Source organism: Mytilus galloprovincialis, chromosome 8 (genome assembly GCF_965363235.1).
Source record: "Mytilus galloprovincialis chromosome 8, xbMytGall1.hap1.1, whole genome shotgun sequence".
NCBI lineage: Eukaryota > Metazoa > Mollusca > Bivalvia > Mytilida > Mytilidae > Mytilus > Mytilus galloprovincialis.
Genome location: NC_134845.1, coordinates 69,695,452 through 69,709,993, shown reverse-complemented (window position 1 = coordinate 69,709,993; position 14,542 = coordinate 69,695,452). Strand labels below are relative to the sequence as shown.

Genomic DNA, 14,542 nt, shown 5'->3' with positions numbered 1-14,542 from the left:
ATTTTGCCATTTGGTTACGGACTTTCCGTTTTGAATTTTCCCTAGGACTTCGATATTTCTGTTATCTTACTTTTTTCTAGTTAGTTGTATAAACTGAAAATTGCTTTGATAAAATTGTTTTAATTACCAACTAAAAATAACAAGACTAAAAAGTACAACATTGTTCTACTTGTGAACTTCAAGTTATAAAGAGAAAATTGTACAATATGATGTATTTAATTTAGCATAAAATTCATTTGAAAATGTTCCTATTTTTGGTATTTTTTTATTTTTGAAATTATTTGGCATAATAAAAAAAATGCGTCGGATGTTTTTCAGTCACATTTTGCTTCATTCTTTTATTTGAAAAGCAACACTGAATTTTAAAAAAAATAATTGAGAAAAGAAGCCGAAAATGTGACCAAGAGACAAAAACCCGACCAATGAGCAGAAAACAACACTTGTCTTGGTCGACACAGCGAGAAAATACCGCATCCGGAGTCGGTCTCCAGCTGGCTCCTTACAAAAATGTGTACTATTTTAGTGAAATAATACGACTCACCACAAAAGTATCATATTATACTTCCAAGATTACACTAAACTCCGAAACAAGTGAACTAGAATTCAAAAAAGACATAAAAAAGTAATAAAAGCTCCTGACAACATTAATGTGGCAAGGATTAGCATGTATAGTGAGATTCCTCCTATACACCAAGCCAATGTTGAATACACACACTGCAATACTCACAGTAAAACTCAGTTTGAGAGAAGTTCAAATCCGAAATCAGAATGGTAAACCGACGAAACTATGCAAAATGAAAATGAAATATAAATCATTAAATGATAACTAGCATTTACTCAAATGCCAGCTCCATAACCCAATTAAACGGATGAAGGATGCAACAACTTTTTTTTATTAGAATACATGTGTTTTTAGCCGATGTTAAGACTCTATAAGTGAATCGATATTGATTAACACAAAATGCATTCTTCTATGAGCGCCCACCAGTATCGTTACTATATCCCATCTGAATAAGTCTCTTTAAAGGTTTGATAAGCTGTGGGGTTGACGACAACTTTTATGTTGATATAGAATGTCACCATAAAACATTGAATGTGAAATACCTGAACGTATAATATGTTTGATCGTTGATTAACTTTTATGAATGATGTCCTTGTATCGGTGATAACATTTATTAGATAGAGGCAACAGTAGTGCATCGCTGTAGTATACTTGTTAATGTGTTGACAGCTTTGTGATATATAAAACCCTGATTTAATAATTTTTCAGTAGTACAGACATGCCAGACGTTTTATCAATGCAGGCGAACAATCGAAAGACTTTTTTTCTAAAACATAGAAATACACTTCTTTTATATTTTAAGAATTGAATAACTAGATGTTTATATGTGATATTGTATTAATTTTTCAATATACTGTCGGAATCGAAAACAAAATACTATTGGTAAGGAAACTAATTTAACCAGAAGTCCATCAATAGAGGATGTATGTAATCCACTATATAGTAAGGCGATCACGCTGACTCAATTGTGATTGAAACAAAATTTGAGTAGGATTGCTAATATAAGTAAAAGAAATCAATTGCCGAATTAATTCTTATGTATTATGGGTTGATATGTGTAGGACATGTAGATGATAAATACTAGATAATGGTAATTGTGAAAAAAAAAACGTTTACAATGGCTGAGTTTAATGAATATACATGATATATACCAGGGTTGTCGATATTAAAATCTAGTCAAAACATTTACTAAATTTTATCATCGGTACAAGGACAGCATTCGAAAATATAATTCAACATGCTGACATGTTATTCGTTTCACATACAATACTTTATGGTAATATTCTTTACAAAGCACAAACATATCGACATTAACCTCAAAAGCTAACTAAACCTTTAAACAGACTCATTCGAAAAGGATATAGTTACGATAGGGTTTTTGCATCAGAAATACACACATTTATTCAAAAACCAGTGGTTGGCATGGCACGGGATATGTTTTTGCTCATATATTATATGATGGTTTGATACCCAACCACTTACGAGAGGGATTGTACTTGATTTTCATATGATGAAAACATTATATTTTAATCTAATCAGATTAATTGAGGTTTAGAGATGGCATGTCAGTAACTGCTAGTAGTCCTTTGTTCATTTATTTATCATTGCCATTTTGCTTAATTTCTGTTGTTACCTATTCTGACATTGGATATATATTAATAACATTTCCTTCGCGTTGTTCATTCTTTTATTTCAACACTGAATTTAAAAATATTAAAATTGAGAAACGAAGCAAAAAATGTGACCAAAAGGCACTAACCCGACCAATGAGCAGAAAACAAAACTTGGTCTTTAACACAGCGAGAAAATACCGCAAACGGAGTCGGTCTTCAGCTGGCTTCTAACAAAAATGTGTACTATTTCAGTGAAATTATACGTCACACCATGGATTCCCAAGTATTATAATATATTTCCATGGTCACACTAAACTCCAAAACATATAAGTGAACTAAAATTAAAAAAAAAGACATACAAAAGTAATAAAGGCCGGAAGCTTCTGACTTGGGAAAGGCTCAACAACGCAGCGATGTTTAGCATTTTAATGAGATCTCCACCTACACATCCAGCCAATGTTGAATAAGCACACTGCAATACTCACAGTAAAACTCAGTTTGAAAGAAGTCCAAATACGAAATCAGAATAGTAAACAGAAGAAACTAGAGCTGGCATATCAATAACTGCTAGTAGTCCTTTGTTCATTGATGTATCATTGCCATTTTGCTTAGTTTCTATTGTTACCTCTTCTGACATCGGACTCGGACTTCTTTTAAATCGAGTTTTACTTTACGTATTGCTATGTGTTTCTTCATTCTACATTGGCTAGAGGTATACGGGTAGGTTAGGGTCTCACAAAACCGCCGCGCTTTTGCGCATGTCCCATATCAGGAGCCTCTGAACTTTGTAAGTCTTGTATGTCTTTTAATTTTAGTTCATTTTAATTATTTTGGGTTTAGTGCGACGTTCATTTTCACTGAACTAGTTCACAATTTTATTTAGGTGTCAGCTGAGGTCCACCTCCAAAATTCAACAGATCCTTTTATAGTTACTAAAATTGTTTATGAAAAGAAACTGAAAACGACATGCAATCTACAGGGGAATAAAGCAAAACTGACATCAACTTCGGCAGTAGAATTTGTGAACATGGTAATGGTCTCTATTAGCGTTTTGAGGAAGAACAATTGGTGAAATATGGAAAGTTATAGTGCCTCGGCAGATTATTCGAGGTAGTCCAGACTGACCTTAAAACGATCGAATATGTCCAAAAATAGGCAGATCGGCCTTATTTACTGACTGCATAAGTTTTGGATTAATTGTAATTATAATATTCCAATGAGACTGAATAAAAAATTCTTGTTTAGATTAACAATAATTTTACAAGGCGTAGCCGTGCGAAACATGGTTTTTTGTTGTTGGAAAATTGACTTGTGCAATGGAACAAAACGTCTTATTAGTAAACTTTTTTTCTACCCTATATGCTATTAAAAAATAATTCTAATGGGTTTTATGAATATTTTGTGAAGGTATAAGAAGTGGCAATTCTTACCTTTTATACCTGTCGTTTCGTTGACAAAAGGTAATATTGACTCGTCTAGTGTCCAGGCTGAAAGTCAATTATTTTCTGTACACATTCATACGAGGCTCTTATCAAATCAATATACTCGTATAAAAAGTAGAAACAGTTTGAAAGTAACCTAATAATAACTTAATCCAATCAAATTGCGTAAGATTCGATAACAATGTACGGTCCACGTCATAATAAGAAATAGAGGTAAACTAGGTAGGAAGAAAATGACAAATAGTTTCCATTCTCAATTGCATAAGTTAATATTGATGCAATAACGGATACAAATTTGTCAACCAAAAGTTTTGCTATGATTTCGGATTCAAAAGTCTGCACAATTATTGACTTTATACAGAAACTTCGTCCTTTTCAATCGTTAAGTGTTTCATAAATAATACGAGATTTCAAAGTTAAATAATTTCTTAAAAGAAAATCATTCTGATTGATATATCGGTATTGTCTTAAAATGCGTTCAAATGAACAGTGGTATAGCAAACATCGAATTCCCTCCCAAAACACTCTCACACTCTAAAACAAAACAAGAAGATGTAGTTAAATTAACAACTAATTGATATCACAATGTATTTTTAGACTTTTAGTGGTTTTTAATAGTAATACGATGCATTGTTCTATATTTCAGTTCATACTTAGTTGCTATGACCTTTCACGCGGACGTTGTACTCTCAAATTGGATAGGGAATTGTCCTCTTATATTTTAAAATCTGGTTTCAAACACCGTGTTACATTCCCGAATAACATTTTAGAACTCCTTCCTGTATTAATTTTGGTCCATTTTAGTTATCATGACATCAGACTCAGACGATTGCTCCAATTTATGATCATACAAAAATATGTCCTTTGTCCAACGACATTTATTAAGAAAAATTAGTTCAATGGATAATGTGTTCACATGCTTGTTTTATACCTATATATACATATATGTCTACACTTATGTGTATCTAAGCATTGATGTACACACGTGTCGTTGCAGTTTAGACAAGAGATAAAGGCACATGCATAACATCATTTTGAAATAAAATTTGTAAGACATTATTTTAAGAAATAAATGATTAAATCAAAATCTATGAAGTTGTTCTATGCGATTTATACGTGTATTCCATATGTTTGTAATTTCATTTTAAAATCTTTATTTTTTGATATGTCAAAAAGAATAAAAGTTCTATATACCATTTTTGAATGGAGATACATGTACCATGTTGACTATAGTATTCCAACCTAGAATTAGTGAATAACATTTTCTGTATTTGACTGATTGCTATAGCCTCCGTATACAGTATATAGAAAAAAGGAGGAGATACCAATTTTGAATTATTAAGTTTGACAAGGTAATAACGTTCCAATTTACGTTAGGCAACAACACAGTTTTCGATTCAAAGTTTTATATCTGGCTGTATATCACTTTTTATCATTTAATATGTATAACAAGCGATACTAACAACTTCGATGGAGTCTTATGGTATTCAGATTTCAATAAAACAAAATATTGTTCCTGGTATTTCTGATCATGGAAGTGTTATATTAACGAAAATTTGACCAGGTGATAAAGATCAAAAAGATAGTACTGTTTTTTTAATTACTGGAATGTTAATTACCGCAATGTTCTTAGTACTTTGATAATCCTTATACAGGTTCATATTTATAGACCACCCTTTTTCCTATCGAAGTTCAGTGGTTCTCCCTGGGCACTCCATGAATGAAACTGACCGCCACGAAATAACCCAATAGTGCAGAGAGTGGCGTAAAACACAAATCAATCAATTAATTAAATCCTTCATTATTATAGATGTTATATAATCTTATGCATTTAAACTATTAAAAAAGTTGTATATTGTAAACTTTCGCATAGTATGAGGTTACAATTAACCACAATGTAATACCATATATGACGATGTTATATTATGATTATATAACAATCAAATATGAATAAATAATCATAGACAATCAAAACTATTCACAATGTTTGCTCTTATACACTCTGACACATGATATAAAAACGAAATTATTGTCCAATACTGCAACTGAAGCTGTTGGTACTTCAACTTTTACTCTACGTGCTATGTTGATGTTGTCGTTGAAGCCCCTTTACATTTAGTTGCTGTAGTCTTACGTTTTGGTGAATAATATAAATAAGTATTGCACTGTGTACTTGAATATTTGTTGGTTTTATTAATTTTTACTTGCTGATAATTGATTAAAAAAGAACTGAAGAAGATTAATAAGCGGTTATCTGTTTTATGAAAATATTTTTACCCATGATTCCATAGTTATAAAATATGATTTCGGAGAACCATCTATGGCGTTTTCAACTGATAATGAGGAAATCTTTATGGTTGGAAAATTTAGTGCGTGTCTTGAGGTTTGGAAATCTCGTGACCTAACATTCAACGGCAGAGTTTAGATATTAGAGTCTTTGATTATATCTAAAATAGGGTTTAAAATCTTTATTGACTGAAAACGTGATCGTAATCTACATGTCTAATACCAACACACGATATCTAAAACCAACAATTATGTAGAGACAAAAAAATTAATACATCAAAAAACCTTGTTTTCTTAGCTAACTTCGGAAAAAGTAGATTTTATACAATTAAAGAAATTTTGAATAAAAATTTCAAAGGCGACAATTTTATTGTACAATATCCTTAAAGTTAAGAAATGGATTTCGAAATAGTCAAAATTGAAGTTAGAGTATTCCGAAATATTCAGTTTAATTTAAATTTTTGGAATAATCTTGGGAAAAGATATTGAATAATTGAAATTAAAGTATGTCCTCTAGGAAAGAAAATTAAATAAGCTGGGAAAATGTTCATAAGTAAAGGCAACAGTAGTATATCGCTGTTCAAAATTCATAAATCGATAGAGAAAAAAACAAATCCGGGTTACAAACTAAAACTGAGGAAAACGTATCAAATATAAGAGAACTACGACACATTAGAGACACAACACCGGAAAGTAACACATACAGAAACGAACTATAATGTAACAATGGCCATTTTCCTGACTTGATACAGGGCATTTTATGAAAAAATGGTAGGTTGAACCTGGTTTTGTGGCATGCCAAAACTCCCGCTTCAACTGCAGTTTTAATTATAACATAAAAATGACAACATTGAACAACAGGGTTACAATAAATAAACAGATAAATGGGAGAAAATATTGGACAGAGACACAAACGAATTATAGCCATCAAAAGGTAACAGGTTAAAAAATATTTTTATACGCTAGACTCGCGTTACGTCCACACAAAACTATGCTCAGATGCAAAAAGTTTGAAAACCATAACATCTACAAAGTTGAAGATCGCCGAGGACTAAAAATTCCAAAAAGTTGTGAGGTAATGATTATCCGCCTGGGACAAAAACATCATTATTATCAAGAATAATACATAGTTTTGCAAACAGTAAATATTATAAAAAGACTATAGAGATACATGATTAAAATTAAGTGGTGACTACAATATAATAAAAACAAATACTTTACAAAATCATAGCCCTGTTAGCTATAGTCAATGCAATGTCCAAAGTGACATCACATTTCAATTTCTAATACGTGTTCCGAAAATTAAGAAATAATTTGGATGCAATTCAAGGTTCGATTTGTATGACTTATCTAACTTATATTAATAACAGTGAAAATTATAATATTAATTGTATTATCTAGCGTTGTGGGTGTTTCTTCTAATCAAACTGCAAACAAAATATATCGTGTAAATTTCGTTGATCCAAAATTAAATCTGCCAAATGAACTGAATGAGTAGTTATTCCAACACAATACACGAATACAACAGACAAAAATACGATTTACAACTACAAACGTTAAGACATTTGACAAAATCCGATGACAACAACAAACACAACATCAACACCCAACAAATTAATTTGGGATGGAAAAGTACCGTGCCACGTCTTAAAGCAATGAATTCACACTCAGCAAAACAGTCACATTTGGGAATAAGTCACGTTCGGTAATAAAAAGATCAGACGACGTAGTGACAAACCACAATCTAACACGTGGTAAAAATGTCCATAGTTAGTTTGGACAAATATACATCGTATGGATCAACTAATTCGTGATGGTGTCCGTAAAATGTACGGAGTGTCATTTTTAATCTGTCCTCCTCATAACTTTGTTGGAGCAGTTTCTGCGCTAGGAGCACACTCCTTATATGAAGTCCGTAAAGTGTGAACATGCACGAGAATAACGTATTTATTGAGATATGTAAACACCAAACGAAGGGGCAGAGGGTATGTTACTGCTGAGAAATGGGAATTGATAATTGGGAAGTTGAAATCGTCCCGTTTATCATAGATTTTCGTGTGAAGTCTCCCATCTGTGTCGATATTGAGGAAAAGATCAAGGTATGAAGCAGTCCTTCTAGTACCAGTAGTATCCTTAATTTCAAGTTCACTGAGATATATAAGATGCAAGTATTGGCTGAAATATGGGTTATTCAGTGATAGGACATCATCAATATATCGGAAAGTGAAATTAAAGAATTTCGCAAGGTGATTTTTCTGTTTGCCGTTTAGAAGGGTTTTAATGAATTCTGCTTCATACGAGTACAAAAACAAATCGGCTAGTAGGGGTGCACAATTAGTACCAATTGGAATACTGATTGTCTGTTGAAATATGAATCCTTTAAACTCAACAAATATATTGTCGATCAAAAAGTCCAGCATTTTGATAATAACATCTTCAGTATAATTTCTGGTAGATTCAGTGTGGTTTCTTCACAAAATATGAATTGTTGTAACCCAAAACAAGAGATGTGTATATACAATTCCCGTTTTTATAGAAATAGCTCTGTTTAATGAGATGGTGGAGTCGATCTTTCAACTCAGCATGGGGAATAGTAGTGTAAAGGGTCGAAAAATCAAAAGTCTTTATGTTGCTGCAAAATTGCAACGATTGTGATCGAAGATTACGCAGTAGATCTTTCGAATTTTTGAGAATCCACATCTGGTTAACATCACTGGTAGAATATATGTCATCACAATATTTTTGAAGCCCATCTTTAACTGTAGAAAGAATAGTAGTCAGTATTTAAGAAAGATGTTTAGTCGAAGATTTTGACGATCCAGCTATGTATCGTTCTTCATATGGATTTTGTGTAGTTTTGGTATCCAATATAATGATGGTAAATTTTCTCTGTTTTCTTTGATGTTGATACCAAAAGAAAGGACAGATTTTTGATTTTGTAAAATCTCGTCCTTAATAAATGATGTTAAGAAAATCATAACAATTTCCATACGGTACAAAGACCATTTAGAATAGGCATTTCAAAATAGTTAATACAATGTTTTTAAACAGAAGACGAAACCCTCACTGATTTTTACTCACAGCTGTAACATTACAAGGGGTGGTGGGGCCATAGTTTTGATGTTTTTAAAATGAATAATGTGACTAATTATACAGCAGATATCCTTATGAAAGAATAACTTATCATACTAAGAATGTACGATAACAACTAAAATATAATGTCATAACCAATACGATAACGAGAAGTATAGGCATTTTAATTGAATATATGGATATTCTCCTTCTTCTTCCAGTAAGCGGCCACCGGCAACTGCTTGACTATCTGTCAAATTTTGGAGTGCGCGCATGAATACAATTTAAAATTTAACTAAAACAAAAACTGGGTGAGATTTATATGCAGGTGAAAATAACAACATGTCATTTAATTTACTGACGGATATATCATCATTTTCAAAAAAACACCATATGTAGCTGAACGAAAATACATTGCAAACCTTTTATCATTTACAAGTTACTTATCAATTGTGTATTTCTGAAGACAAATCATTTTGTAACTTATGTAGAGTTTTGAATTTTCGACTAATTTGATTAGAGTCATATTATTCATTGTAATCGTTACATAGGTAGTATATGTCAAATTCATGTTCACTATTTTGACTCAAATTTTCATATTCGATTTATGACAGACAAAAACGTATATCAAAATTATAAAAGGTCTAAAATAAATAAATAACAATGCATTGGCTCGAAAATATGTATCAACATTCCGTGTGAATTTCAATCTAGATGCCATCTAAGTTAATGTCGAGATGACGTCCAAAGACTGCCGAGGTCATATAACCCAATATAAACATAAATAAAGATATAAATAGCAATTAATTCGTACACTAGATTTTCTATTATAGGTTAAAAATATATGTAAATTATCGTTTTGACCTGTAGAAGAATGGGTTTTTGTTGATTGAATAAGTCAATCAAACGGTTTACCCTGGTTTCACTTTCAGTGTTGACATTCCTATCCTTTTGATAAAGGAACATCCCTAATTTATGCGTAATCCAACTATAGCTAAGGAGTTAAATTGAAGATCACATAATACGGGTTCAATGAGGTCGAATTATTCACTTGCAAGTGAATCATTCATCATCGATGTTTCTCATCTTATTATGACAAAATTAAGCAAACTGGCTCCTAAAAGCGAATTATTGTTTCAATTTTATTAAAAAAAATCATATTAATCAATTTTCATTATATCTCGTAGCTAATTAGGCCTCTTTAATATTTGTCGAAAATCTACATTTAGACATTTTAACGTAACTAGTCATGTGATATGATAGTTTAGCCTGTCCATGATACGATGCTTATCTGCGTTAACGCGCATTTACTACAATCAGTAAACGTACGGTTACTTTTTACAAAATTAAAAGACACGTCCATTTTACGTTAACTCGGAAATAAACGCGGAAGTAAACGCCCGCTTACTGTTTACAAAATAAGTAGACGCACCTTTTTTTGTGTTATCACGGTGGAGTTAAACATCCGTTTACTGTGTATATCTTCTATAATTGTGGAGTTAACTCAGATTAAAATCGGTGTTTAAACGAATAGTATGCGTGTAATCGCCACTTTACGATTTCTCGTCCTTCTTCTTGTTATACTTGGTATGCACCCAATTGTTTGTGACAGTCTTTTGAACGCAGTATTCTCAGGTTCAGGGGATAGTATGATCGATGCATTGAAAACTTGTTTAGCCATATCACTCATATCCAATAACTGCAGAGCTACGCCAAAACAATTGAGTGAGCAAGCTCCGATGGTGTGTGCATTATGTTTGTAATACTTTGAACACATAACATTTTTCAAATCAAATAGGCATTCCAAACCGTCCATTATATTTTTTTGGCGATAATGGCATAATATGCGTAAAAAATGTGCATAGAAAAGTGGCGGTACTATATTGCTTATTTCATCTTCGTCTAGTTGCACCTCTATCGGTAAAATACAGTCTTCGTTAAAATAGCATTCATGCAAATGTAGAATTTTAAGATTGCTTATATTTCCATGTTTTCGGAAGGTTTTCATTCTCAGCAGTTCGATATGGGTATCTGATAAATCTTCAATCCCGCACAACTTTTCCAATGTACACTTTGACAATGCATAAACAATTATTTTCAGGGCTATGTCATACTGATTTGTTATGTAGAAAAATGAAGCCAAATTCAGCCAACCGGACATAGCGTCGTGATGAATATTCCGTAGTTGATAACTCAGCCAGGTTTTGTATGCACCATACATGCACTTGTTGCTAAGACTACTGATACGTATAAATTCTGCAAATTCATACACAAGTGAACAAAGAAATGACATATGGAATAGATAAATTCGTCGGATTCTAGATGATTGACAACGAAGTAATTGATAGATTGACCGCTTATATTTTCTTCTAAATCCGGCGTAATTATGTTGCAGTAAAAACTGAGGTGATAAAGAATTGAAACGTTGTGATTGTATGATACGTTTAAAACTAAGTACGTATGATTGAGAAGACATGTGTTGTATTTGGAAAACTTCAAGTTGATGTATCTGAGATGAAAAAAAGATGCAACGCCAGTCATAGCTGTGTAATGTATAGAGATGGTTTAACAACACTTGTTGTTCTATTCCTTCTATCTTATTTTCAAACAAGTTATTTTCTGGAATAAAGTAATGCGGACACACTGCGTAGTTTACACAGTAAATCAGCCTCCTGAAGCATTTCATAAAACATGGTATCAAATGTTCTTGTGTCCAAACTGATGGGTGTAATTCCTCAGAAACCCAAAACATAACAGTTTTCAGGAAATATGAACAGAGTACATCTTTGCAATAAATATTTATAACATCTTTCAGTAGAATTTCTAACATGTTTTATTCAAGAATCACTGATGAGTCTTTTGTAGACGAAACGAGCGTCTGGCGTAAATATAAAATTTCAAGCCTGGTATCTATGATGGGTTTATTTAACCTGTACAACATGTTTAAAAATAAGTTTTTGTTGATTGAATAAGTCACTTTACTCTTGATTCAATTTCAATGTTGACATATCTATCCTTTTAATAAATGAACTGCCCTAATGAACGTAATTCATTATAGCTAAAGCATATAATTAAAGGTCACATAAATACAGATTCAGTGAGGTCAAATTATTCACTTGCAAGTGAATCATTTATCATCGATGCTTCTTATCTTAAGTTAAGCATACTGGCTGCTAAAAGCGAATTATCATTTCAATTTCATTGATGATTGAACAAAAATAAATCATATTTATATTCTATTTTTTTCATTATATCTCGTAGATAATGCTTCTTAATATTTGTCGAAAATCTACATGTAGACATTTTTACGTAACTAGTCATGTAATATGATAGGTAGGTCTGTCCAAAATACGATACCTCTCTACGTTAACGCGCGTTTACTACTATAAGTAAACCTTCAGTTACTTTTCACAAAATTAAAAGACACGCATTTTTACGTTAACTCAGAAGTAAACGCGAAATTAATTATACACGCCCGTTTAATATTTACAAAATTGAAAAACGCACTTTTTTCGTAAAACGTGAGTATCCGTTTACTTTTTATGTCTCCAATAATTTTTGAGTTAACTCAGATTTAAAACGGCGTATAAACGAAGTGCTTTCGAGTAAACGCCACTGTACGATTTCTCTCCCTTCTTCTTGTTATATTTGGTATGCACCCAATTGTTTGTGACAGTCTCTTGAGCGCAATATTCTCAGGTTCAGGGGATATTTTGATCGATACATCGAATGCTTGTTTAGCCATATCAGTCATACCAAATAACTGTCCAGCTACGCCAACACAATTGAGGGAATAAGCTTTGATGGTGTTTGCTACATGTGTGTAATACTTTGAACCCAGAACATCATGCAAATTAAATAGGCATTCCAAACCGTGTATTATATTTTTTTGTCGATAATGGCATAAAATGCGTAAAAAATGTGCATAGAAAAGTGGCGGTACCCTATTTCTCAATACATCTTCATCTAGTTGCACCTCTATCGGTAAAATCGCTGTTCTTGAAAAATGCATGCATCCAAATGTAGAATTTTAAGTATGCTTATATTTCCCTTTTTTCGGAAGGTTTTCATTCTCAGCAGTTCCATATGAATATCTGATAAATCTTCATAACCGCACAACTTTTCCAATGTACACTTTGACAATGCATAACCAATTATTTTCAAGGCTATCTCATACTGGTGTGTTATGTAGAAAAATGAAGCCAAATTCAGCCAACCTGACATAGCGTCGTGATGAATATTCCGTAGTTGGTAACTCAGCCAGGTTTTGTATGCACCATACATGCACTTGTTGCTAAGACTACCGATACGTATAAATTCTGCAAATTCATACACATTGGAACAAAGAAATGACATATAGAATAGATAAATTCGTCGGATGCTAGAAGATTGACAACGAAGTAATTGATAGATTGACCGCATATAGTTTCTTCTCAATTCGGTGTAATTATATTGCAGTAAAAACTGAGGTGATAACGAATTGAAACGTCGTGATTGTATGATACGTTTAAAACTAAGTACGTATGATTGAGAAGACATGTGATGTATTTGGGAAATTTCAAATTGATGTATCTGAGATGAAAAAAAGATGCAACGCCAGTCATAGCTGTGTAATGTATAGAGATGGTTTAACAACACTTGTTGTTCTATTCCTTCTATCTTATTTTCAAACAAATTATTTTCTGGAATAAAGTAATGCGGACACACTGAATAGTTTACACAGTAAATCAGCCTCCTAAAACATTTCATAAAACATGGTATCAAATGTTCTGGTGTCCAAACTGATGGTTGTAATTCTTCAGAAACCCAAAAGATAATAGTTTTCAGGAAATAGGAACAGAGTAAAGCTTTAGAATAAATATTTATTACATCTTTCAGTAGAATTTTCAACAAGACATAGCACAACAATTGGGTATGACTAAACGTATAAATAAGCAGTTTTTCGCCAACTGAGAAAGACAAACGCCATTCTATTTCCTCGTTATTTGATCCTTTAACACCGATCGGCACGAAGAGTACTCCGTGGTCTATAATATCTCGTTTAACTTCAGCAGCAGGCCATGAATTGGTTGGCCTTGTTACCCACTGGTTTGCTGGGTTTACCCATGATTTATTATGTAAACAGAATGCAAAATCCATTATTCCTTTCCTATCTGTTATGCATGGACCATGAATGACCGAATACAGATCTTCAATAAATCTCTGTTTAAACAATACATTTGAAATAAATAGTTTTCCTCCAATGTCCAAGCACGTTTCGAAAATGTTTAAATAATTAGAATACACTAGAAATAAATAGCTATATCCGGGTTTAGTGTCCTCTGTATTCATGGAAAAGTATATCTTATGTTCATCATAAACTACTGATGAAATGTCTTCGTGTACTTCCATATAGTTTAATACTAGCATTATATCTAAATCACTACCTTCCATTTCTATGCCTTCACCAAAACTACCACTTGTGATTACTACACTGTCTTTAACATTTGTTATATTATCTCTCACGTTACTTGTCATTCGAAGTGTTTTAACATGATCCTCATATCCAACAATGTTTTGACATAGAT

General features: G+C 32.3%; 1 protein-coding gene across 1 annotated transcript; it reads right to left on the bottom strand.

Moving 5' to 3' along the window:
• Window positions 1–5,698: 5,698 nt before the first annotated feature.
• LOC143043768 (cyclic GMP-AMP synthase-like receptor 2) lies at window positions 5,699–14,492 on the bottom strand. The gene is made up of 3 exons (XM_076215945.1): window positions 14,379–14,492; window positions 13,609–14,177; window positions 5,699–5,789 (listed from the first exon to the last, which is right to left on the bottom strand). The coding sequence occupies exons 1-3, from the start codon at window positions 14,490–14,492 to the stop codon at window positions 5,699–5,701; spliced, it is 774 nt and encodes a 257-aa protein (XP_076072060.1).
• Between the last annotated feature and the right edge of the window lie 50 nt (window positions 14,493–14,542).